Below are 24,686 nucleotides of genomic sequence, written 5' to 3'. Positions count from 1 at the left end.
CTCTGTAAAGCATTTTGAAGATGTATCTCAGTGGAATAATGTAGATGTAACTTGCAGAATGTAATCTGACATGCTGTATCACTAACTATGCTTATTCTTCAATGACTCGCATGAGCCTTTTCTGTTCCTTACAAGCAGCTGCGGAAGAGTCATGAAAGGACTTTGCTACAGAATGCTTTTGGTAGTTTTATACCTAAGCATATATGCACCTATATGTCTAAGTTTACACCTGATGTTGTATATTGAAATGCCACTCAGAGGGTCTGTACATTTTAGCAATTAAAAAGTCCTTTAAGAAAGGAGAGCAATGTAAACTCAGAGTGAGCAGATGAATGTGGATGCAAACTTGACAATATTTGAAAGGTGGATCATGCTGCACCTGACCATAATGAAGAATGGACTTTTGAATTGCTGAAAGCATGCACTGCATTGGAAGTGGTCTTCGGGGCATTTTCCTAGCATTTATATTATTGTGGTAGGTCACAAGTATTAGGAGAGAGGATTCTGCTATTAAAGAGGTGGCCTCTGGTGGTAGAAAGCATAGGGTTCTGTTAAAATATAGGTTTCTTCCCAGCCTCATCTGTGTATAAATCCATCATCAACATGTGTGCTTTGCAATGGGTTGTAAAATTTTATAGAGAAAACACTGTGGATTTTATTATTTTCTTACTGCATAGAAGTATAAATGGTACTAACTGGCATAGTGAGTAATTCAGAGATCCAGCCACCTATGAGCTGCTTTGTGCTTTGTTGCCAGTTCCTAGTGCTTTATTAGAAGCTATCACTATTGCTTTCTTTTCTGCTCACAGTTACTTTATTAGTGCTCTGTTTAATGATTCTTCTCCAGTGGGTAATTAAGTCTGCCTCCTGATGCTTCCCTCCTGTAGTGTTGACAGCAGACCCCTTCTTTTGTTTTGGGAAACAAGAGGATGTAGACCAGAGATATTTTTAAAATGTAAATAAAAGTAATTGTTTTTATTTTTGCATGACAATTCAATTATATGTAGCTTGATTTTACTGTATTTGATGTTTCAATTAGATGTTGCTTTATGAAAACATAATTAAAAGAATAGGGGAAATGTGACTAGATTATAGGGAAAACCAAGATGGGAGGCAATAGTTACTTTGCAGGGTGTCTTTGGACAAAGTCCTTTGAGGAACAGGAGCATGGCTTTGTTTTTAACTCTAAACCTTTCAGTTTTGAGGATGGAATCTGCTTCTTACTTGAAGCAACTACAAAGTGAGTGAAACAGAATTAACAGGAGGTTGTGCCTTAGAGACGTAGCTGGGGCACTTAAGAGGCTAGGGGCAGCAAACTGCAGCAACAGAATTTTTCATTGCCTGTTGTCCTGGTTTTGAGCCACAAGCTACTCCAGACCAAAGGACAGAAAAGGTATTTTACTGCTGTTTGGGGAGTAAAAAAAAAACAAAAAGGCTGCACAACTAGATTGGAAGTTTAAATGGAAAGTCTGTTTACAAATATATACACAAGGTATTCAAGTAGAATCAATACATTCACCAAGGTCTAGCAGGTCAAAACCTTTCAGAGCTTTCCAGAAACCTCCACCTCCTTACTTTCAGCAGGCCTAAGAGTAGACCATAACTGCATCTCTCACCCTTCTCAGGCATACCAGGCTCCACTAGGCCTTGTGATGCAGCTCAAAATTCCCCTGCCAGCCAGAGCCGTCTCCCCCCACACACCATGAGATAGAGAGGTGTGCGCTCTTCTTGAGGAGCAGAGAGAGATATCAGTTGTTCCCTTAAATAGAGGAAACATCAGGAAATGGAATAGAATGACGTTACAGTATCCTGGGATGACCTTTACATCCCCCTGTGTCTTTCTGTCTTTTTGGAGGACTTCTGCTTTGTAGTCATCTTAAAAGGCACCTGAGCCTCAAAACCACCACACCTGGTTAGTCAACTTACAACTTCCAGTGAATTACTACAACTTGTGCAGTGCAAGTCACAGGAAAAGCAGATTTTTGTCTTAACCAGGGTATTTGCTACATCTATGTTAATTAGAATTAGACTGTCAGATATGCCATTTTGAACTGCAAACAAGAATTCTTATTTAGATTTCTTGTTTTCACTTTTCTCTTATCAGATAGGGCATTAGAGCAGACTGCCTGGTAAGAGTCAGTGCAGTGCTCTCTGTTACAGAAGGGCATTTATTTCCTTTTAATCTTTAGGTTGTCCAGTTACCAGAGTCTTGTATTAATTAACAAGATTTACAGAGGACATCACAATGTTTGCTTAGCTTTCCCTGCAGGTTGACCTGCAGCTCTTCCTCAGTCCTCCAGTGCTAACATGCCTGGAGAACGAAAGCAGGGCAAGAGTGAGCTGCTTAGTGGGAGGAACTCAGCAGCTGTGCTCCTGTGATCTGTGGTTCTAACATCTCTTTTCTCTGAGTGGTATTATTAATAAAGAGATCTGCAAAATAAAAGTTGGAGTAAAGCAACCATATTAGCAGAATTATACCTGTTGCTTAGAAGATGGCTGTCCATTACAGTGCATCTAGAGGAATGCAAGTTGTTGAAAGGTGCAAGCCAAGCAAGCAGCATCTTCCAGGTTTTCCTAGGATCTTCTGTCCCCTACCAGTCTCTTCCCTGAGGCTTTGAGACTTACAGCCTTGTTTCTAGGAAGTTTTTTTGGCAGTCTATTTTCCTCATAAAATTTAGCAGTAGTCTTTTCCTACCTGCAGCATCCACCGGCTCTTAGTTAGCTGAGACTTTTCCCAACTTTTTTGTCCCCTAGATGTTGATAATGGAGTAGTTGATCCATTTCTTTTTTCCCTTTACAGCTTGACAGCTACTCTGGTGGGGTTTTTTTGGTTTTTTGTTTTGTTTTGTTTTTCTTTCCCCCCCACAAATTCAGCAGCTTCATTCTTCATTTGTAACATCTCCTTTTTGTCAATGTAAGGAACTAATGGAAGAAAATGCACCCCAAAATATCTTTGTCTCACGACTACTCATCTAAACTATTTCAAGTAATTTTTATGTATAAACCTATGTGGGCTGGTGAAGTTCAGCCCTGGTTTGTCCCTCTGCTAAGGACAGTGTAGTGCAAGATCCGTGTCCTAATAATGGAAATGCTTTCTGAGACTTAAACCAATTTGAGACATCCATACCTGGGATTCTTCCATAGGATGCTCTCCTGTTGCTTTTCCCTGGCGCTAAGCAGCTATTATTGAAATGGTAATTATGAAAATCCAGGCCATGGAGAGACTTCGCATGGAAGCTACACATTTAAGATGAGCTGCTTCTCGTATAGTGAAGAAGTGAGCAGCTCCTGGACTTTAGACTCAAGATACCGATAACCCATGTGTGCTCTGCACACCCTTACTCATCCTACTAGGCAAAACATGCATGCCATGGGAATTATCTTGAGGAAGAAATAATATACTATTTTTCACCACTACCTACAATTTCTGGTACTGCAGATACAGATACTGTTTGCTTTCCTATATGTATTCCTATATAAAAAAATGTGCTTTATTATCTCTACATGGATCACTGGTGTTTGCACACACAGTCTTGTTTGTCTATGAAACCTCTGGTATAGCAGTAAACTGAGCAAACACTGTGACTCATATTTTCACTCTAAGGATAGTTATACTTAAATTACTGTCATGAGTGCTACTTGCAGTATAATGATGTAATTGAAACTTTTATTTTTTAAATCAGGCCTTAGGTTGTAAGAGGCTTACAAGGCTTTTGTTTATCTTTTTACAGAAATAGTTACAAAACTGGCTGTCTTCCTAAAAATCATGGTGTTTCTTGTACAAGTGGGAAAATAAATGTAGTAATTCAGATCAAAATACAGCTTTCTGTATTGATAGTTGTAGTGTATTTACCCATTGCAAGGGCAAAATTACTGGGAATGTAAACTAGACAGACAGTATGAATGGCTTTCCTGAATAGCTAATGAACATGTTCAATATTGCTCCATAGTTTTTGTCTAAAATACTAAGTTTACAGTGAAATTAGTCTTTCTGGATTAGTTGTTGTTTGTTTGGATGCATCTTTGTGTGTGTGGTTTTTTGTTTGTGGGTTGTTTTTGGTTTTTTTTCCATTAATGACAAATAGTAGGTGAGAAAATTCATTCTTCTGCTTGTTTTCATCTTAAGCTGCATATTTGGAGACTGTTGCTAGGCTTTTGGTTAGCTCAGTGAAAGTTAAAGAAGTTTACAGAAAAATTACCAGGTTTAACTGTATTTAAAATTGCACATGTAGAAAGACGCTGTTAAAACCAAGTTACCTTTTAATTAAAGAAGGCTTTCAGGTAAAAGTCTAAGGCATGCTTTTAGCTGAGCTCTATTTCATCTTCTAAAGCTTCTTCACAATTGTTTAGATATCCCTTATCTTAGAATTATTTTAAATTGGGTAAAGCATCACTGTAGTAGAACTGGGAAAGAAAAAAATGATTTATAAACAAAAGTGCAATGTTGGAAGGGAGTATTCATTTTACATGTAGCTTTCAAATCATTACCCTTATCCTCTGAAAATAGAATTTCTCTACACAGCTCGTCTTTGCTAGTCTTTGAAGCATCCAGCTTTTTCTGGGGGCCTTTGGTGTGGGATTGGTTGTTTGGGTTTGCCTTTTTTGTTTTTTTACACCGTGTAAGATTGTGTGGTGTTCATAATGCTGGCTTTCTAGCATATAGGAATGGTTATGCATTTAAGTCCTGTCACATTTTTCTGGGTCATTATAAAACTATACTTCCCTGCTGGAAAATGCTGTTTGCTTGTCTGAGTCAGAAGAAGGAGCTGAGTGCCACTCCTCAACTGCTTATTGTGATCTTATGTCTTAGAACAAGTCCATGTCAGCCATCAGATTAAAAGCCTTGAATGGGAAACAGTTGCTGAGATGCAGATGTGCTTCTTGATCTGCTTTGCTGAAAGGGGAGCAGCCATTGACTGGGGAAGCAACTCCTTATCTCTGGCTGTGACTACCTTAGGGCTGGAACAAATCTGCCTGATTTTCTTAGCTATAAGCAAGCAACGTCTATAGTGCATAGTCTGTGTGTACTGAAGAATGTCTACAGCAAAGCACTGGTTATATCAATCACTATTTATTTAAATTTAAAGCTTCATTTTTAAAGCGGTGCTTGTCATATGTGTTTATGCAGGCTGTCATGGTGAAAATTACTATGTTCTATTTATAATTTTTCAAGTGAAAGAAAAATAAAAATCAGAAAATAAAATTTTCTGAAGAGAGAAGCTTTTGCAATATTGTGTGTGTAAATCTGTGCTGCTTCACTTGTTCCCAATGAGACTTTCCTAAAAATGTTGTTTTAGAAATAATTCATCTGCTTCTGTCTGGATCATCTTAGAAAAAGGTGAAGATCCATTTCAGTGTGGAAGCTGTGTAAGTGACCCAACAATAGACTTTTTACCTCTACATGTAGAGGTAGGTTATCACTCAGTTACCTTTCTTACATTATTTTGAAGAAACTGCCACTGTTGAGTTACTGTTCAAATGTTACATTTTTATTATGTTGTCTCTTAGCTGGATTGCTTTTAGAGGAACCATTGTGACTAATGTCAGAAGTAACCCAAACCAGGATAAATATTGCAGCTAGATCTGTGAATAGAGTTAGGCAGCATGAAGGGAGTAACTTGTTTTAAACATTCCAGCTTCCTGGAATGAGATCTACAGCCATGAACTACAAGCACAACTTCCCTGTGTGGTGCACAGTGAGATGGAGGTCCCTCAGCAGGATACCCAGAAATTAGGGCAGCTGAGTTGGAAGATACCTGACCAGGTGTTTCACAGCCTGGATTAAAAGGAGAGTCTCAAGTCACAGTCTCAAGCTGCACCAGGGGAGGTTTAGACTCGAGGTGAGGGGGAAGTTCTTCACCGAGCGAGTCATTCGTCATTGGAACGGGTTGCCCAGGGAGGTGGTTGAGTCACCATCCCTGGAGGCGTTCAAGAGGAGATTGGACGTGGCACTTGGTGCCATGGTCTAGTCATGGGGTCTGTGTTGATAGGTTGGACTCGGTGATCCTTGAGATCCTTTCCAACCTAAGTTATACTGTGATACTGTGAGAGTATGTGATGGCCATAACAAAAGCCTAAGTATGGGTAACTAAAACTGGTCTGACTTTTGTTGTGAGAGGCATGCTGTTATGCTTTGGACAGCCTTGAAGATTTTTGCTTCAAATTTTCTGGATGTTCAGCTTGATTATTTTGTCTCTGAATAATATTAAGTCTCACTCTCTCCTGACTTTGCCACTCAGATTTCCTGTTAACATGTTTTTGGATTACTGTAAGCTTGAATAATCTTAAAATAACTTTGGGTAGAAATAAAAATACTTACTTTAAAAATTCTTTTTCCCAAATGAACTGTTTTGTGTATATAGTACTAATCTTCAACCTGTGGTTGAATAGGATCCTGCAGTGATTCTAACACTTATATAAACAGTTACTTTCATTTGACCTTAAAAACTTTCTCAGCTCTGTTTGCTTTCATGTAAAATTCTGTTTCCGTTTCTAATGTTTGGCACTTTTCCCAGAGAAGAAGTGTTTCCCCCCCACCTCTAGCTCTCCTACTTATTTTTCTAGTGTCCACAGATTGTGACATGTTTTGTATCTTCCTTTACGTTGGTGAAACTGAACGCCTGCAATTTTCTGGTTGCGGGTAGTATTTCTTATTTACTGTATGTGTGTTATTGAAGATTCCTGCAAATTTTATGTTTTCGCTAAACTAAGTTTTCTTTTAATAAATGGAGTAAATTTTAATAAACTTTTGCACTCCAGCTTGTACATGATAAGTTCTTGTCCAGCTTGCCTCGAATATCATGGCTCATTTTTTCCCCCATTTCATAACCACCTAATTTCCAGGTGATAAAAATTCCTTGGCTTGCAGAATTTCAACATAGGAAATACTGTGATGAATAGTACCTTCTTGAATATTCAATTTTTTGAATATTCATGTCCCTCTACTATGATTTGTGGGTTTTCTATGTTCTTCTTGCAAGATACTTCTGTGGAGATGTCAGCAAAAAGATCTTAGCACTTGCATTATATGGGAAATGTACTCTGTGTTGGCATTTTAATTTTTCTTACGAGCTGGGTTGGCCTCTGTGTGTTTTTATCAAGGGAGACTTTGAAATTTTAATTATTCTTCTATGGAATGTGATTTACAAAAGCTAATGAGAGTTTGCATTTACAGTATGGCAGTTGTGGTTGTTTCAGTGGACACAATTCAAGGGTTTTTTTAGGTGTGTTCTTGATCCTTACCAATACACAAAACAGTGAAAAACCTTCTCACGGTCAACAGCAAGAATTATTCATCCATTAAGGTACCAGCTGGGGAGTAGCTTCATTTATTTTTCTTCAGATTTTTTTGGGATGTGGACTCCTTCACAGCTGGATGCCACATATTACCATAAGTTTTTTTCACTGGTTATAATATTGGGCACTCTTCTTTGGGCTAATGACTAGGAACATAAAAATCTGCAGTTACTTAGTGTACGGGTTCTTTAACTATGATGAACCAGCTCTCTCTCATTTAATAAATCAGTGTTTACATAAAATACAAGAGGTTAATGAAGGCTGTAGATGTTGGACTACCATTCTAGAGGAGATGTGTCTACATCTGCCCATTAGTGTGACTTATGTTCTCACAAAGCAATGTGGTTTTAGTGCTAGTGATTTGTCCCACAGTACTTACATATGTCAGAGCTGTGCTGTACCTGAGTATAGTAGTGCTGCTGCTAAGAAATGGACATAATACTAACCTGATATGGGGGAGAGATTCAAATGAATGAACGTGTGACCAATCATCCTTCGAATAACTTTCACTAACCCATTATAAACTGCTCATATGCCTCTTTGCTCAAATACAAGCTGTTTCAATGAAGGTTTTAGATTTATCTACTTGAACAGCATTCAAATGCACTAGTCTTTCAAGTATTTCCTATTTGCATGTTCAGTGAGACACTCTAAAATCCCCTTTGGTTGACTGTCATTACTGAAAGCTGAAGTGTTAACTGTAATAGCAGAGAAGGACTCTGCATGACTATGGAAAAAGCATCATTTTTGTTTAGATTTATCTGTCCAATATATGTTGTGGAGTTGTCTGTAGAGTAGAGGTGGCTGATTATTTGAACTCTGTGTGTGTTTGTGGAAGCTAACATCTTTTAAAAGAAATATCCTTTGCAGTTAGACTATCCTCTTTTATCAATGATAACATTCTTCTCTTTGCAAACTACTCTAGATGGATTCTTCTTTAGATTGACAATAAAGAATGTACAATTACTGTGGAATTTGTAATTTCTTTCAAAAAGTTAACCAGCCTTTATCCTTTTGAATGTTACTACTCAGAAGCGAGCAGTGTTCTAAAATTATTGGTTGGCAAGAATGCCGTTTTTGTCAGTAGTAGAAGCTTTAGAGTATAATTTGTGAGAACACAGCTGAAAGACAGTCACTTTGTCTGTGTAGTCTGATGTACTTCTGAAATCAATAGTGTTTTGGGGCACTTAAGTTTAGGTTGCACGTCCAATATCCAAGATGTAAGAAGTTTATCAGATTTCTACAAAGTTGCTGGAAGAAAACATTTGCCTGTGTTCATCTGTAGCTTGTCAATTTTCCCTCTATCTCTTTTGGAATTTACTATTTAATTAAAAAAGAAACAAAAGAAACCCCAAACAACAACCAAACAATGAGCTCATATTAAAACTTTCTTGTAGTGTAACAACCTTTATTAAGCTGTTTATTAATATTTAATTCCTAATTTCCTTTGCCGTAAACTTCTTTCTTCATGAGGTTGCCTCCACAAATCCTTGCTAAAGCTGCTTGGAATCCTTACAAGTAGAAAAACCACTATGGGCAGCTTCTTAATGAAGTGAACTGTAAAGTTGGTTGCATTAAAGTTTAACATCTTAATTAAAATTTCATCTTAAAAGTTCACTCAAAATATGTGAAAAAATAATGCTATTACCTGCATCAAGTATCTCAGTCCAGCTTTATATGCTTGTGAAGAATGCCTCATTCCCATGAATGTTCTCCTGAAAGGAAGTTTCTCCCTGTTCATTTGGAGGTCCTAATAGTACAAATATGTGTCATAGGCCCTGAAGATTCTTTGTTGTTAATAGAATAGAGATTAATGGCTTAGCTGCTGTACTCTGAAGTAGGATCTTTGCTTTTTGGTTTTTGTGAGTATTTCACATCCTGGTCTTAGTTTCTGACTTGATAGTCTGGAGTGTTGTGGCAGTTCAGGACAGTCTCCATATTGGCCTTCATATGGGCCAATAAAGGCATTTGCATCACAAACCGTTTATGGGAGCTAGATAGTACAAACCCCTTAATGGGCAGGTGGATCTCCTCTTAGATGACTGTATTCCCGGGTTTGCCTGTCGTAGATGCAAAGGGTCAGTGCAAGCTGGACAGGAGGATGCAAAGAGACACCAGCTCCTTAGTACTTGTTAAACATTGGTCCTCTTTATTCCTAAGCATGAAAAGCTGATTGAGTTGTGTGAGGTTTTCTTTTTAAAGTTAGCCAATTTTTGTCAGCTGTCTCTTGTGTTTATGAACCTTTTGGGCAGTAATCTAAACAGCAACAACACACAAATTGTCAAGAATCCTTCCCAATATTTTTGCCCCTTCTGACACTGGTTATTGATTGATACCAGTTAAATGACTGATACTTACATCCATGCTTTGGGCTTTTTTTATTATGCTAGGACTAGAAGTACCTATCATTCAATATCCTGTCTCCAGCTCATGTTGCTCATATATTGTTTGCATGATGCACCTTCTTTCATGTCTCCTGGACATGACTGGAGCTGTACTGGAAGTCCTGCTCTTTGCAGAATATGTTTATATCCATTTGAACTTGTAAAAGAGTACTTATTCCCAACTGCTTTTTATAAATAAGAACTTAAATTCCTTCTTTAGTCCTTTTTGTTTTACTACCCTAATCTCATTTAAAAACATTCCTTTTTAATTTTCCTAATTATAATAGTAGCTCTTCATTAGCTTTTTCTCTGTCCTATCAGGTTTGTTGATTTAATTCCTGAACTTCTTAATGAATTCTTTATAGCACTTGCCTATCCATACTGAAAATACCTTACCGTGATTATAACATAACTTTTTACATCTGCTTTCTGTTGATTGCCCTAAAATGGAGCTGTTCACTCTCTTGTCTCTGTTTTCCACCGGAGATTACTGTAGCAAGTCTAATAATTAGTCTCCCAAACAATCATAAAACAAACAAACAAAAAACATTAAGTATGATGATTTTAGTCTATCATGTTGTCTGATATTTTTTGTGTAATAATGAGATGCACTTTGTGCTCTACATTTTAAGGAACCTTCTGTTATATTTTTTTCATAACTATATTTTTTTAATGAGGGCAGAAGGTTAATGTCTTCATTACTCAAGTGGATAAAGACTAGGCTTGCCTGCTCTTGTGTCAGATTTCATAGCTGCTGTACACAATGTAGAGCTTAAACTTTCTCTGATAGATTTCCAGTTAATTGTTTTAATTTTATTTTCCTCATGTCTTGTCACTTACCGGCTTTATTAGTTGGGCAGTGATGTACTTGCCTGCAGCAAGAATGTTTTGTTTAGTGTGAGCAGTTGAACAGTGAAAGCGTATTAGCAAATGTCACCTATGTGTAGATGAGAGCATTCTCATATGAAAGATTAAGGAAAGATTCCATTGCAGACACTCTTATTTTGCTAGGAAAGCTGTTCTTCAGTATTAAATTTCTGTAATATCTGGCTATTAAAATAACTGCATAAAGAATACTGGTTATGTATTTTAGATTTTTTTTTTATATATATAGTTGATAAACATCTAAAACATTGCTTCAAATGATGCCTTTTCACAATAACTTACTTTCCTATGTTCTATTTTGTCTTAAATTGAAATTAGAGGAGGAAAGTCTGGAGTTTGATTCATTCTAAGGCAATTGAAAGCGAATCTGTAATGTAAAGAAGGTTTCAAAATCTAAAACTTTGTTTCCATTAAGTGGCATGATTTATTTTTCCCCTTAATTTGATCTATTTCAGTATATACTTTAACTCCTGGTGATTTTTTTGTTTGTTTGTGAAGGCTTTTTGGATGGCAGCCAGACTGGGGAGGTTTTCCTGAGCGCCTCCTCCCATTTCCTGAAAACTCCTGCCACACTGTTTCAGACCCAGAGTCACAAAGCATATGTTTTAAATTACCTAACATAAGCATATCTTCTGAACTGTGTTTTTTGTTTGGATATTTTGAACCTACACATTTTGGGAAGCTCAGTAAGGTCTGAATACAAAACCAAAAAGGCTGTTCTTGAAAACACTGTGAAAAGTCTTAAGGTGAGAAAGCTGATGTGGGAGTTGTAGAATGGCAGAATCATTTTAGTTAGAGTTCTACCTGTGGAGATGGTCAAAACCTCACCTAGCATGTTCTTGGTCAACTTGCTCTAGCTGGCCATTGTTTTGAACAGGGGTTGGACTAGACTGGACTAGACTGGGTGATGTTCCTGTCAATCTAAACAATTCTGTGAGATTTTGAACTCAAACTCTTAATTCCTTAGGTTTTCCTAAGAAATTCTGTGCTGTTCATTGCAGGTTTGATAATAAATAATTTCAGCTATTGTATTAATGCCTGCTGTATAGGTGGTATCATTGGCTAGCTGGTGACAGGAATGTTGAGGTGTGCAAGCTTCCTCTTCTAATTTGTGTAGTCATTGGCTTTGTGGCAAGAGCACAGAAAAAAGAGTAAACCACCTGCTGTCATAATGCCTCTTCTTCAAAACAGGGTTTTAACCTGCATGCTACCCTTAGGTTACAGCAACAAGCTTTAGTTTCACCTGTACAGGGCAGGTGTTGCATTAGCTGGCTGACTGGCTCTAGCAGTGTCTCGGGACTGATGGTGTTTGCTGAATGAACATTAGTGGTAGCTGTTGGTCTGGTTAATTCTGTGATTCTATGATGTGAATGCAGGAGAAAGGTAGCTTTAAAATCCAAATAAAATGTTGACATCTTCACCTTTCAAATTAGTTTAATTAGATGATTAGCTCTTTCAAAGATGGTCTTATTGGAACTATAAGTTATTTTTCTAAAGCTTTTAATGGGGACTGGCTTTTTAGTAGCCTCTGAGAGAAACTCCATGTTGAAGGCCTCGATCTCTCATTTACTTTCGGCTGCTCTGCATGAAATCAACTTTTCTCATTTCCATGTTATTCTTGCAAATATCAGGGAAGGTGTTTATGGGCCAAATGATAAAATAGCCAGTGGCATGTAGACTTTTTTTTTTTTTTTCATCTTTGAGTTTCCATGCCTTTTTAATGGCCTCTAGTCCATCAAGTCAGAAATTCCCAAATCTGGCAGTTACAGAAGCTTATTTAGGGCGTAGCAGGGGAGATGCTTGATGCTTGTTTTGTGGCTGAGCCTTTCCTGAGCTTCTGCTGCTTGTTGCCTGCAGAGGGTGTGGCACTGGGCTTTGAGCCTGGTCCTGTGGAGCTGAACGTTCTGCTAGGCCAGTCCTGGTAGGGGGAAGATATCTGTGCTGTACATGGGGAACACTCATGAGGGCGTGAGGCAGCGTGTCCAACGCCAGGGCTACTGCAGCTCGAGGGTCCTCCCCTGTTCTGCCCCAGTGTGAGCCACTGCCTCTCGCAGGGCCTCAGTGGCTTTTGTTTGCAGAAAGCAGATGTACTCTGACGCTTTCCCGTAAAGGCTTTTCCTTTATGTGTGTCCTGTCTCCGGTGCTACAGTTGTAATTAGCTCTAATGCTGAAGTGAAAGATGCAAGAGAAATATGCCTGCTGGTGGGCTATGTTTGAAAATTTACTTCTCTATCAAGCACACAAAGGGCTGTTTGAATACTAGTTGGCATTGAAAAAATGATTGAATAAATTTAAGGCCTTTGTTTATGTCCCCTTTTACTTTTACATGTGGTGGTTTTTGGGTTTTTTTCCCCTCTTTTTTTTATTTCATGTGGCTTTCTCAGTCAATAAGAGGGGGAGATGTTGGTGTGTCTTCGAGGGTTCTGCCAGAAATGTGTTATCATGCTGAGAGGCTGCTATGAGTGTCTACCTATTGTAACAAAGATCTTCTGATGCCATTCTATTGTTAACAGTTTGTATTCCTCATTCAAGCTTTTTGGAACCTCCTAGTGGTTCTGTCAGGCTAACCTTATTGCTAAAGATGATTTTGTGCTCTTAGTTTGGTGAGTCAGGCAGCCAATAGGGCACCGGCTGAAGTCTCTGCCATTTTATGATGCAGCTTTCCTCCCATGACATGAGCTGCAAACTGTAGCAGCACTTCAGAAGCCCTATGCATGCCCTTAGGTGACCCCTGTTTCATGCTGGGGGTCTGTCATTTGCCCTTGCTGGTACGCAGCCGTCTGTGTGGGACCCAATGGAGCTGCCCCAAGATGCAAGATGTGATGTCTCTACTGCCCAGCCATGTTTACTGTGCTCAAGATGTATCCCAGCTGCTTTTGTGTATGTGCTGCCAACATACTTCCACTTATAACTGCAGCAGAATTGCTGTTGGTTGTCACTGTCAGTTCTCTTGAAGAAACAGGGATGTAAATTGCCTTTAAATGAGATGAGGGCTTTGTGGATTCAGACCACCAAAGCAGGTACCGCATCCAGCTCTGCTCTTTTTACACTGTTGAACTATGTGTTCCACATGAGCGTTTCTGTCTTTTGCACCAATGGCTCCTTTAGGGGGTGGCAGAGCACTGGAACAGGCTGCCCAGAGAGGTTGTGAGGTGTCCTTCTCTACAGACTTTTAAAACCTGCCTGAATGCATTTCCATGCAGTCTGCCCTAGGTGATCCTGCTTTGATAGGGGGCTTGGACAAGATGATCTCTAGAGGTCCCTTCCAATCTCTAACATTCTGTAATTATATAATTGCTACCTAATATACTACCAGTGTTAAGACAATGAAAGTAGGGTTCTTAGCACTGCATATGGAATACTTTTAAGCCAATTAAGAAACAGTTGAGACAGTGAAGAAACAATCCATACTGTGTAACAATAATGAAATTACACAGTAAGAATAATACTTGGCCTTGCTTTTTAATTGGTGATGGAAACTGTGCTAAATTTCTGTTTAAAATTCAGAGTTGTGAACACTGCATCTCCAGTGAGCCTTTTTGACTTGGCATGCTTACTTGTATCATAGCACCTCTTTGTTTCAAAGCTATACATATATTTATGCTTGTTATTTAATTCAGTATACATGCAATTGGAGTTGAACTGACTTACTCCTTGTATCATTGCATCGCACTCTGAACTTGCAGTAGAGCTGCTAGCAGCCACTGTGTGTGCCCATTTGGTCTGAATATGCTTCTGGAGTTCATTAGGTGTATTTTTGTCTTTTGGAACCTGAAAATCAAATTTTTCCAGCTTGTTTCATTTAAATGGTATAATATTTTATGATATAAAAGGGATGTAGTATCTCTTTAGATTTTATAACTGTAATTAAATTTATTCCTGTAGGTGTAGCATCTATGACTGTGCCAGTGTACATCGCAGAAGTTGCTCCACCCCACCTAAGAGGCAGATTAGTCACGATTAACACTCTGTTCATCACTGGAGGGCAGTTTTTTGCAAGCGTTGTTGATGGAATCTTCAGCTACCTCTCGAAGGATGGATGGAGGTTTGTGAGTCTTTCTTGCTAAAAGCAAAATTGGCCTGGTTGTGATTTGGTTGACAGCTTTTTCAGTTCATGTTGGTAAAATAGAGTTCACATATGAAGTGGTAAAAATGTACTGAAGTGGAACTTTAATAATTAATTCTTTCAAAGTGTAATCCATACAGCTTTTTGCTTAGACTTAATATTCATGGTATGCTTAGGGGTTTTGACTTTACTAAACTTTCAAATGGATGAGCAATAAATATGTATCAGCAAGCCTGAATGATTGTCATGATGTTACAAAAGTGGCCTGCCTTTTGCATTTAGAATAATTGCATGCAGATTTTTCAGAAGACAGATTTCCAGTATTGTGCCGTACATGCAAAACAGAAGTGTATTTTGAATAGTCTTAGTCTGAGCAGTAGTAATCCAATCAGAATTGAAATGAAGGATATTGTAGCATAATTTTATAGTTAAAAGTTTAGGTTATAGAATAATATTAATTCCTTTTACTCACCATTATGGATATTTAGTTCTTCCCGTAGATGTCAGTAAGTTTCTCTGGACTGCAGCCTACAGTGTCATTTGGGAGAGATGACAAATTTTAGTAGCTCAGTATTTTACTTGGAGTGCAAACTTGACAAATGAACTAAGAGAAATGTGTAGGAGGAATAACTTACACTATGTATTCCAATTTCTAGAAACTTTTGCTTAATTATGTGCATTTTTCCCTTGGAACACTCTTGGGAAAGAGTATATGTTGTTGTAGGGCCTTCAGTTTCTGATGCTACAGCCTGAAATTGCTCTGCTATTTGAAAATCCTAGTTTGAATGATCTTCTCTCCACCCCTCAAAACTTACAGTATAACATTCTCTGGCTTCTAATGGAGCTGAATAGGGATTACTATGTGCATTGATATTTGAGGCTTAAATTAGGAACAATTAATTTGGCACTTGGTGCCTAGAACAACTTGGAAGCTGATCTTTTTATAGTATGCAAAGAAATATGCATTAAAGCAAAAAGTTAATGATATCTTAATGAATCTGTGAATTGTGAATTCTGCTTAGCCTGGAGAGGAGGAGACTCAGGGGTGACCTTATTGCTCTCTACAACTACCTGAAGGGGGGTTGTAAACAAGCAGAGGTTGGTCTCTTCTCCCAGGCAGCCAGCACCAGAACAAGAGGACACAGTCTCAGGCTGCGCCAGGGGAAGTTCAGGCTGGAGGTCAGGAGGAAGTTTTACACAGAGAGAGTGATTGCCCATTGGAAGGGGCTGCCCGGGGAGGTGGTGGAGTCGCTGTCACTGGAGGTGTTCAGGAGGAGACTTGACAGGGTGCTTGGTTACATGGGTTAGTTGATTAGGTGGTGTTGGGTGATAGGTTGGATGTGATGATCTTGAAGGTCTCTTCCAACCTGGTTTATTCTATTCTATTCTATTCATTTGTGTATGTGTAACCATTCAAGAATTTCGAGGGCTTTTTTTTCTTTGTCCATGTGATTTTGCCTCTTTTGTAAAAAGATGTCATATTTTCACCTTAAGAAAAGTCACTTCATGCTGATTTTGATTTGATTTTAATTTAATTGTAATTTTTAGCTCTGCTTTGTGCTTTCTGAATATGCATTGGTTACTTTAGCTCAAACGAAAATAGCATTTTGCGTTTGTACATGAAGCTTTTGATGACCTTTTCATTTTCATGCAGCTGAATTCTCTGGCAGACTATATGTGCATTTAAGGAGAACTGAGGAGCAGCCCTGCTGAAAAAAACCCCATGTAGCTTTATAGGATTGCTTATCCATTTCTGCAGTTAAAGAACTATACCTGATTTGGGGAAAAACTGATGGCATGCAGTAATACATTTCTAAGGAAAATGTGAGCTCACAATTTCGATCCTTAATGCCAGTTACTTGATAGTTGCTTTATTGTTTTAAATTACATTTTAGCCTAAATAATTTCCTAGTGTAATGGCTCCTTATGTGTGGGACTGGGTGGTAGGAATGGACATGTAAAGATATTTATTTTGAAGTAGAGCTCTAAAGATGTTGTGCACTTTGTGTTTATACAGTTGTGGTGTGTTTTAATTCTTTTTACCTTAGTGATTAGGTATTTGCCTGAAGGAAGCTCTTATGGGTATAAATGTGTTAGTTGTTTTTTTCCCCAATACTGTGCTGACACACAGGAGGGAAAGATGTGTTTATAATCTGTGTGTTTCAATAAATACTAACACACTGGAAGAAAATTACAAGTTAAAGGAAGTATCTGACAAATACTGGAGCATGAGTTTTGCTTTATTGTTCAGGTAAGCTAAGATATTCCCTAGCCTAAAGTTTTGCAGCCCAGAAGCTTCTCTGAAGAAGATCATTCAAAGAGCTGGCATTGTGGAATAGGATTCATTGGTTTCCAAATCAAGCAGTGACACAGGATTGACACAAGCACATTTGTGTGTAAATGATTATTTAAGTTTGCTACATATAGAAGTTAACATCTTCTGAGATGTTATTTTATCCGAAGTGGAATATTAGGTGGAAGGCAATAGCCATTGTTAAATGTAAATTTTATCTTTTGTGTCAAACAATTGATAAACTAAATACACTGCTACACTAAATAGGAGTGAGGCCCCCATGGGCTGAATGCTACACACCTGTTCTGAGAACTTCTACATTGGTATAGCTTATGCTTCTGTTTGGAACAAAAAATAAACTACTTTGGTATAATTCAGACCTTTTAACATATCTGAACAGGAAAAACACTACTAAAGTACAATCTAGAATCTGTGGATTGAGTAAGGATAGGAGGTTGGGTGTTAGATCAGAACTGTGTGGGATGCTCATTTTTGAAAAAGCTTTAGCAATGGATGTATGAATTTCTTGAGACAACTGGTTCAAATGTTTACTCACTGTTACTGTGAAGAATTATTTTCCCTCATCTGTGATCTGAATTTTTATTGTTGCAGCTTGTAACCATTGACTCTTGTCCTTTCACAGTGTACATCTGGGAAGAGTCTTCATTTTTATGAGTTCCTTTTCTGTTGTGAAAGATTCAGATAGAGTTCCTCTTGGTCATCTCTTTTCTGGCAACACAAAGCCAGTTCTCTCAGCCTCTTTTATGTCATACACACTCCAGTTGTGAGACCAGCCTAGGTATCTACTGCTGTACCTGGTTTGTAGCTTTATGTCATGTTGGTGATCCCAGTCTTCCAGATTCATCAGAATGCATTGAGTAGTTTCTTACAGCCTGCTGGCTCATGCTGTATAACTTCTGTTAAGACAGCAATGGTATGTTTTCTGTACATGCCAAGTATGATTCTGGTGGATTGAGCAGTATGAAACTGTTGGCAATGCATTGGGCAGAAGTGAAGGCTTTGCCTTGTGATGAGGTATCTAGGGATTATTGACTGTGATGCTGGAGATCTTAATTAGGGAGAGATCTAATCTGTCCTCAGCTAATTTATTGCAACCTAAGGCTGAACAGGGAAGAGTACAGATGGTCTGTAACCCCAAAGAGTGGTCAGCAAATGCATGGGGAGAAATCATAGATGTTTACCCTTTAGAAGGAAAATTACAACCATTATTGTAAGTCTAATAGCTAAGTACTGGAATGCTACAAAAACAATAAGGGATATTACTCTATTTGTTCTTGGAAATGCTCAATAGTGAAAAAATAAAAAACACAAAGAAAACAAGTATTTAATCTGCCTTTAATGCCAGGTTAGCTTTATAAACCCTGTTAATGCCATCATAATAGTATTGCAGGAGTATGTCTGAGGAGGAGAAATATTGCAGCAGACTTATTAAATTCGTGCTGTGTTTTTTCAGGTCTGCTTGACATCTGACTTCAAATACAAAGTCTTGTACTCTGTATAGGAAAGAATTATATTAGATTTCTGAAAGCTGGCTCACTGCATGAAATATCTAAAATTGCCTGCTTTTAGTCTAAACAGATTATATCAAAATTGCTCGATCTGAAAATTGCAACAGCTCTTGAACTTGCAATGGATGTGTGCTCTTAACTGAACATGGCCTGTTCTTGTACTCAACTTTGACCAGAAGCATGTCAATTAGAAACTAACTTCAGTGAGTGAGTGCTTTCTGTACATTTCTTGTTCATCTTGCCTGTAATAAACAATCTAATAGAGTCCAACTGGTATCTTTAGCAGGCAGGATTGAGCTTTCAGGAGCCTCAATTGATTTTTGCCTCCTAAAATGATTGCAGGTATCCAACTGCTTAGTTCTAGAGGCTTTGCTGCATTTAAGGGACTGAAAGGCTTTGGAGGAGCAGAAATTAGGTAATATGAGTGCAAAGGACTAAATCTCATTGTTTAGACGCCTTAAAGGATCCTTTTACTTGCACCTTGACAGAATACAGTGATAGTGTTTTTAAATCTCTGCTTTTATTTTTCTCTTAATTTGAAAAAATACCACTGTAATGCAGGTAGTGAGTATACAGTTTTGTGAGCTTCGATGGGGGGTGTGTGTGTAAAGGTGATTCTGTATAAAGCTACCAAAATGTCTCTGGAGTGGGAAGGGCATAGGAAGAAATAATGACATTAATGAATGACAACATTAGTGAATTAATGATACTTGTTAGATATGTTGGCTGAAGGTTACTCAACTAATAACCCTTCCACAAGTTTTGTGCTTTGAATTTATTTTCTTCCAATTTTTTTGTTTCTTTTAACTGTGTCATTCTTAAAGTGTTAGAAGAGACTTGCTCACAAATTTCTTTCTAGAGCAAGACTTACTTGTATGATCTTTAGAAATTTGGGCTGATTTTGAAAAGAACTTGAGGGCTCAACTTGGAGATGGAAAGAGTGGTCTGCATGCATATTGGCCTGGGATGGCCATCCTCTTTGTGTCCCTTTTGGGGGGTGTTCTCCCCTTTCTCTAGTCTTCTGCCCTATCGGATTACTCATGCCTTTCTTTGTATAATCTAAAAATGCCTCTAAAGAAGTCTTTCTCCATTTTAAACCAAAATGCTTTTGGACTTGACAACTACATTTAGTTCATTGTCCTAAACCAAGATTTTTGTTAATTGTATTCTTTTCCCTGGCCTATTAAAAATCTCATTTCATAGCATGCTTTACAAAAACATCCAGATGAGAGACTGCTGAATTGTCTGTGTAAAAGCATGCACCCTGGGGTATGAAGAGAAGAACTATAGAAGAGATGAGCAAATCTCCTTGTTTTGCTAACTGATGTCAGGGTGTGAACCTGTTCATGAGTACAGACTACCCCAGTATTCAGTCTGAGGGCTGTTTTCTGGAGGTGTTTTAGCCATTGTTATCACTGATGTGGAAACTATGAAGACTGCAATAACATACAGATGACATCATCACTGTTTAAAGTCTTTAACAGAAGTGAGAAAAAGTACAAATGGGAAAAGGTCAGATTTAAAAAGTATAACTACATTACAGGTTGTTCTGCAATTCATTATTCTACTTAGTGTTTTATTGAAGTGTATAGACCAGAACCACCCATGAAAGCTGGTGGAGTGCTTATTTTCCACAGTCTTTTCCCGTTGCTTTAGCTGGAGTGAATCATGGTATCTGTGGGTGTTGTCGCAGGTGTTGGTGCTCATACCTGGAAGCATAACTCTGGCCAGTGGTAATTCTCTGTTGAGTGGAGAAATAGCCTTAATGTTTTATATAGCAACTCTCCCCAGCCATCTAAAGTGCAGTTTTGATTTAAAACATAACATTGCAGCTGGCTGAAGACTGAAGTGCAGACTCTGAAAGATCTGTTGTAAATTGCTGTGCTTGTGAAAGGAGCTTTTTTCAGTGATTCTGATTATAGTCAGTAGTTTTCAGAGTGAAATAGGCATTTCCTTACATAAGAGCCATATTCCTTGGTCACATGTGTCTGTATAAATATTTCTGATCAAATCAAGCATTTTTCTTTGACTTTTTTTTTTCCTCCCTCATATGTCTGTAAAACAATTAACAGCATTTCAGTCTCATTTTGCCCATCAGCAATACTGGTTCGTTCTCTCTGCCTTTGCTTTATCTTTCTGTTTGTTCTTTTATCTTAACTGAAGAGGTTAGCAGTTTCCAAACTACTGGAATGTTTCCGGGTTTTTATTTAGTTTGACTTAGTGTCCTTGGGAACAGTGGCTGTAGGTCTGTAATGGCAGAGTAGTCAACATGTCCTTGAGATTTCCTGGAATTGAAAGAAAGGATTCTGAAGTTCTTGTAGAATATGATTCTTTCCTGCTTAACTATGATGATAAAGAATACAAGGGAAGGAGGGTTTGGTTTGGTTTGTAAATTACAGCTTGAGTAGCTGTAGCTGGGTTTTCTCATGGCATATTTTTGTAAGCAAACATTAATTATTTATGTATTTACATATTTCCAGGTACATGCTGGGCCTGTCTGCTGTTCCAGCAGTTATACAGTTTCTCGGATTCCTGTTTCTTCCTGAAAGTCCCCGCTGGCTCATTCAGAAAGGCCAGACTCAGAGAGCACGAAGAATTCTGTCTCAAATGCGTGGCAACCAGGCAATCGATGAGGAGTATGACAGTATCAAAAACAACATTGAAGAAGAAGAAAAAGAAGTTGGAGCAGGTATGCTGAATGCTTCTTGGCTTCTCTGCCTGCTAGTGAGCAGATAAAAATCAGAACTGTTGAATTTGTAGCCTGTGGGAACTTTGATGTTTTGGGTTTGGTTTTTTTTTCCTTGTCTGTTTTACAGTTATTTAAATATTTCATATACTGGTAACTTCAAAAATGGACAGATGTTTCTGTTAACCTACAGTTTTAAATTAGGTTCTGATATCTTAAGCGAGGGAAAAGTAAAGTTTACACCTGGAAATAAATGAAATTAAGTTTGTTTTCTTTCATCAGTGGAAAAGGCCAAACAGACACTAGGGAGTTCAGAAGGCATTGTACACACCAGAATTATCCAGAGGCTGTATTCTGGTCCACCATATTGCAAAACTGGATATGTAAACCAGATATGTAAAGCCAGCTTCTTAAAGTCCCTTTGGTCTACCTCCAAAGAATAAGGCCTCTAAAGCAAACCCTCTTTTACTTTTTTGTATTCTCATGCCATAATTGCTCAAAACTTTGTGTGTACTTACATGTGCACTTAGAAAGCATGATTACCATTCCAGTGATTTTCTGTTTACTACATCTTTTTCCCTTGCTGTGTGCTGAAAGTGTTAACCTGTGAAGCTCAGGTAAGGCTCTCAAGTCAGACTCATCTTAATTCTTGCTTCCTTAAATACTGATAGGAAAATAACTTTTCAATGCTAGTGGAAAGAAGAATGCAGCACCTAATCTTGTTGCCTCATTGAGTTTGATTTTTGAACCTTATAATCAGTAATTAAGTATCTGGAAAAAAATATTTGACACTTACAAAAATCTCACCTGTGTGAAGTAGAGCTGGATATTTTTTTCCTCCCATTGCTTTTTTTGTTGAGGCTTTTGATGCTTTTTTTCCCCAGTTCTTTGTGAGGTGATGGGGTGGGAAATGAGGTTCCTTGAAGCTGATTTGATAAAAAGCTGAAGTGGCTATTCATAGAACAGCTTGAGTCTGAGAGTCCTGTGCTGAGGTTCTTGATCCTGTTTAGGGATTGGACTGTTCTGTTCTGTGGAAAGCCATTTAATGCCTAGGATTACAATTTCTATGTTTTGTAGAAATAAGAAGAGCAGGTGTCCTCATTTTCAGTCACTAAGCTCTTAAATCTTTCCTCGTGCTGTTGTTTCACTATTAATGAACTAAGTGTGGTGTTGTAAGTCTTACGGTAGGACTGACTCCAGCTCAGTTGTCAAACCAATCCTCTATGCATTTGTAAGTTGGACTAGCACACTAATTACAAGGTTGTTGGCTGTCTGGGACTTGCAGCTTTCTTCATTTACTTCCCACAATCCCCCCAAAACTTGATGTGTTCCTGGAGTTTAGTTAAATCAAACACATTCCTGGGAGAAAGCTTGGATGTAGAGAATCAGTATTTTACTTTTGGCTTCAGGGTTGTCACCAAAGGACATAAAAAAAATTAAGGTAGTTACAACTGGATGCTATAAATGCTTAGCAAATGGCAATCAGATAGTTTTGGTCACTCACACACGTTTTTCATTATACCTTGGTTATAATTGCACTTCATCCCATTTAGCTCAAAGTCTTTGTCATGACAAAAAGAGTCTGTTGTCATACATTATTTTTGTTACCTTTCTCTGACTTAACAGGTGGTATTTACATGTGGTGTTAAGTTGTGATGAATTTCTTCAATTGTCTGGATCCTGAATTTGGCATGCATAGTGCAAGGGCAACTTTACTACTCATGCTTTTATTGTCAGGTGTTCAGATATTTATAACTGAAATGTGTGCTTCTGCCAAGACTGCATTTGATTTTGCTACATGTATGTTGGTTGGGTCTTTGATTTTTTTATTACTTTTTAAAAATATATATATTGCTGCAGTATTTTTGTATTAATTTCTATTTGTGGCAGACTATTTTAAAACACTAGTTAATAGCAGTGACAAATGGTGATGATAATTCCTGTCAGATGTCATGGACATCATCTCAGATTTACAAAAATCTTTAACGACCCTCTGACGACAATGTGTGTATGTAGTATTCAAGGAAAGATAAGTTTGTAGATTAAGTCATCCACATTTCTTTTAGGTAAAAATGTCTTTTTCCTTTTTTGAAAAAGAACAGATTTTCTTTTTCACAAATTGATATATGAGCACCTTTGTCAGTTGCTTAGGGCAAAGCAAAACCTATGTTTTGACTCCTGTGCAGGGAGTAACGGAATGTAACTGTAACATATCCTCTAGTCCCACACTAAAACCTGTAATGCCTTTTGTAACTGTTGCAGCAATTGTTCTTGTCACAGAAATAAGAAGTCACAGGGGAACTTCATCTGTGTTGTTTAAGCTGCTTTCTTAAATATTTGGTTTTAATGTCTGTCATACAACTGGAGAAGTTCATTGCATTTTCCTCATGGTCATCAGTTTCTGTCTTGAAAATAATAAGAATGCTGCTTTTTTTTTTTTTTTTTTTTGTTTCAGAAGATTTTTCTGGTACCACTGTGGGGTGCCTGCTAAGCAAGTTGTATTTCTTTAAATCCTTTCCAATAAGTTCAGCCAAATCACTGCTGCTGATACGGCTTAGCAGCCTATATTTTAGAATTCTCAGATTGGTATAAGGAAAAGGATGTCTCTTCTTGACAAATACTTTCCCCATGACTGGTTATGCAATTGGTATTTTTGCTGGCAGTCATGAATATTGCTATTGCATGCTCTATTCTGTAATCCCAGTGCAACTTTTGGTCTTGTGACCTTGCATTTTGGGGAGCAAGAGAAGAGGGCGTTACATTCTTCAGTAATGTTACCAGATAAGTTGGATCTTGGTCTAGTCCAGCTATTCATCATCTGTTAAGGTCATCCCCCTCAGAGATAGTGAGACTGTAGTGCAAAAGGGAGGTAAATAGGAAAATTGAGCATGAAGGGCTAGTGAGGAAGATGTTAGAAAGAAGACGTCTTCCCAAGAGTTGTGGAAACAGTAGTTTACAGGTGCAGAGTGGCCTTCCCCTTCAAACATGCAGTAGATCTCATAGATATCTCATAGATATCCCTGTGCTTGGCTTAGGCTGTGAAATTGTGGGGGAGGGTTAATGGGAGAGAATGATCAGAAGGTATTTACCACTCAAAGACATAGTTGGGAGAGTGTTCTGGGGTAACTCTTCCTAGCAAAACATATCTGATGCACATTGTTGCTGAATTACAGCTCTTAGTACAGTCAAGACAGAGGTTCTGTACTGCAGGTTACTTAAAAACAGGCAGTCAGATCATAGCAGTGCAGGTAAGCAGTGGCACAGCACCTAAAACACAAGTAGAAATGAAGTAGCTTGTGCTCCTAAGCAAGCTGGTGTGGGATTTGTAATGCTAATTCTCGAGCAAGCACTTTAAAGTGAATTTAATGTGGTGGGTTTGTGCATAACAATGAAGCCCTCTAGTACACTTTTTGTGAGAGTTTTACAGGCTGCCAGTGTAGTGGCCATTTCAGATTTGAAAGAAAATAATTATAGCATCCAATGCAGACATTTTAAATAGATCATTAATTTCCTATGTGTTTGACAGCACTCCCAAAGACAAAGCAAA

At 38.1% G+C, this 24,686-nt stretch overlaps 1 protein-coding gene across 1 annotated transcript in view; it reads left to right on the top strand.

Annotated features, from left to right (window-relative positions):
• SLC2A13 (solute carrier family 2 member 13) overlaps positions 1-24,686 on the top strand; it is a 133,506-nt gene that overhangs the window by 13,732 nt on the left and 95,088 nt on the right. The window contains exons 2-3 of the mRNA XM_068166699.1: positions 14,451-14,610; positions 20,934-21,142. Of these exons, the coding sequence (XP_068022800.1) occupies positions 14,451-14,610; positions 20,934-21,142 (369 nt within the window). The remainder of the gene's footprint in view (positions 1-14,450; positions 14,611-20,933; positions 21,143-24,686) is intronic.

Source organism: Melanerpes formicivorus, unplaced genomic scaffold (assembly GCF_026170545.1).
Source record: "Melanerpes formicivorus ecotype bairdi unplaced genomic scaffold, bMelFor1.0.p_v2 SCAF_3, whole genome shotgun sequence".
Classification (NCBI taxonomy): domain Eukaryota; kingdom Metazoa; phylum Chordata; class Aves; order Piciformes; family Picidae; genus Melanerpes; species Melanerpes formicivorus.
The sequence above is the reverse complement of the archived record's forward strand: the minus strand, read 5'-3'. Positions and strand labels throughout refer to the sequence as shown.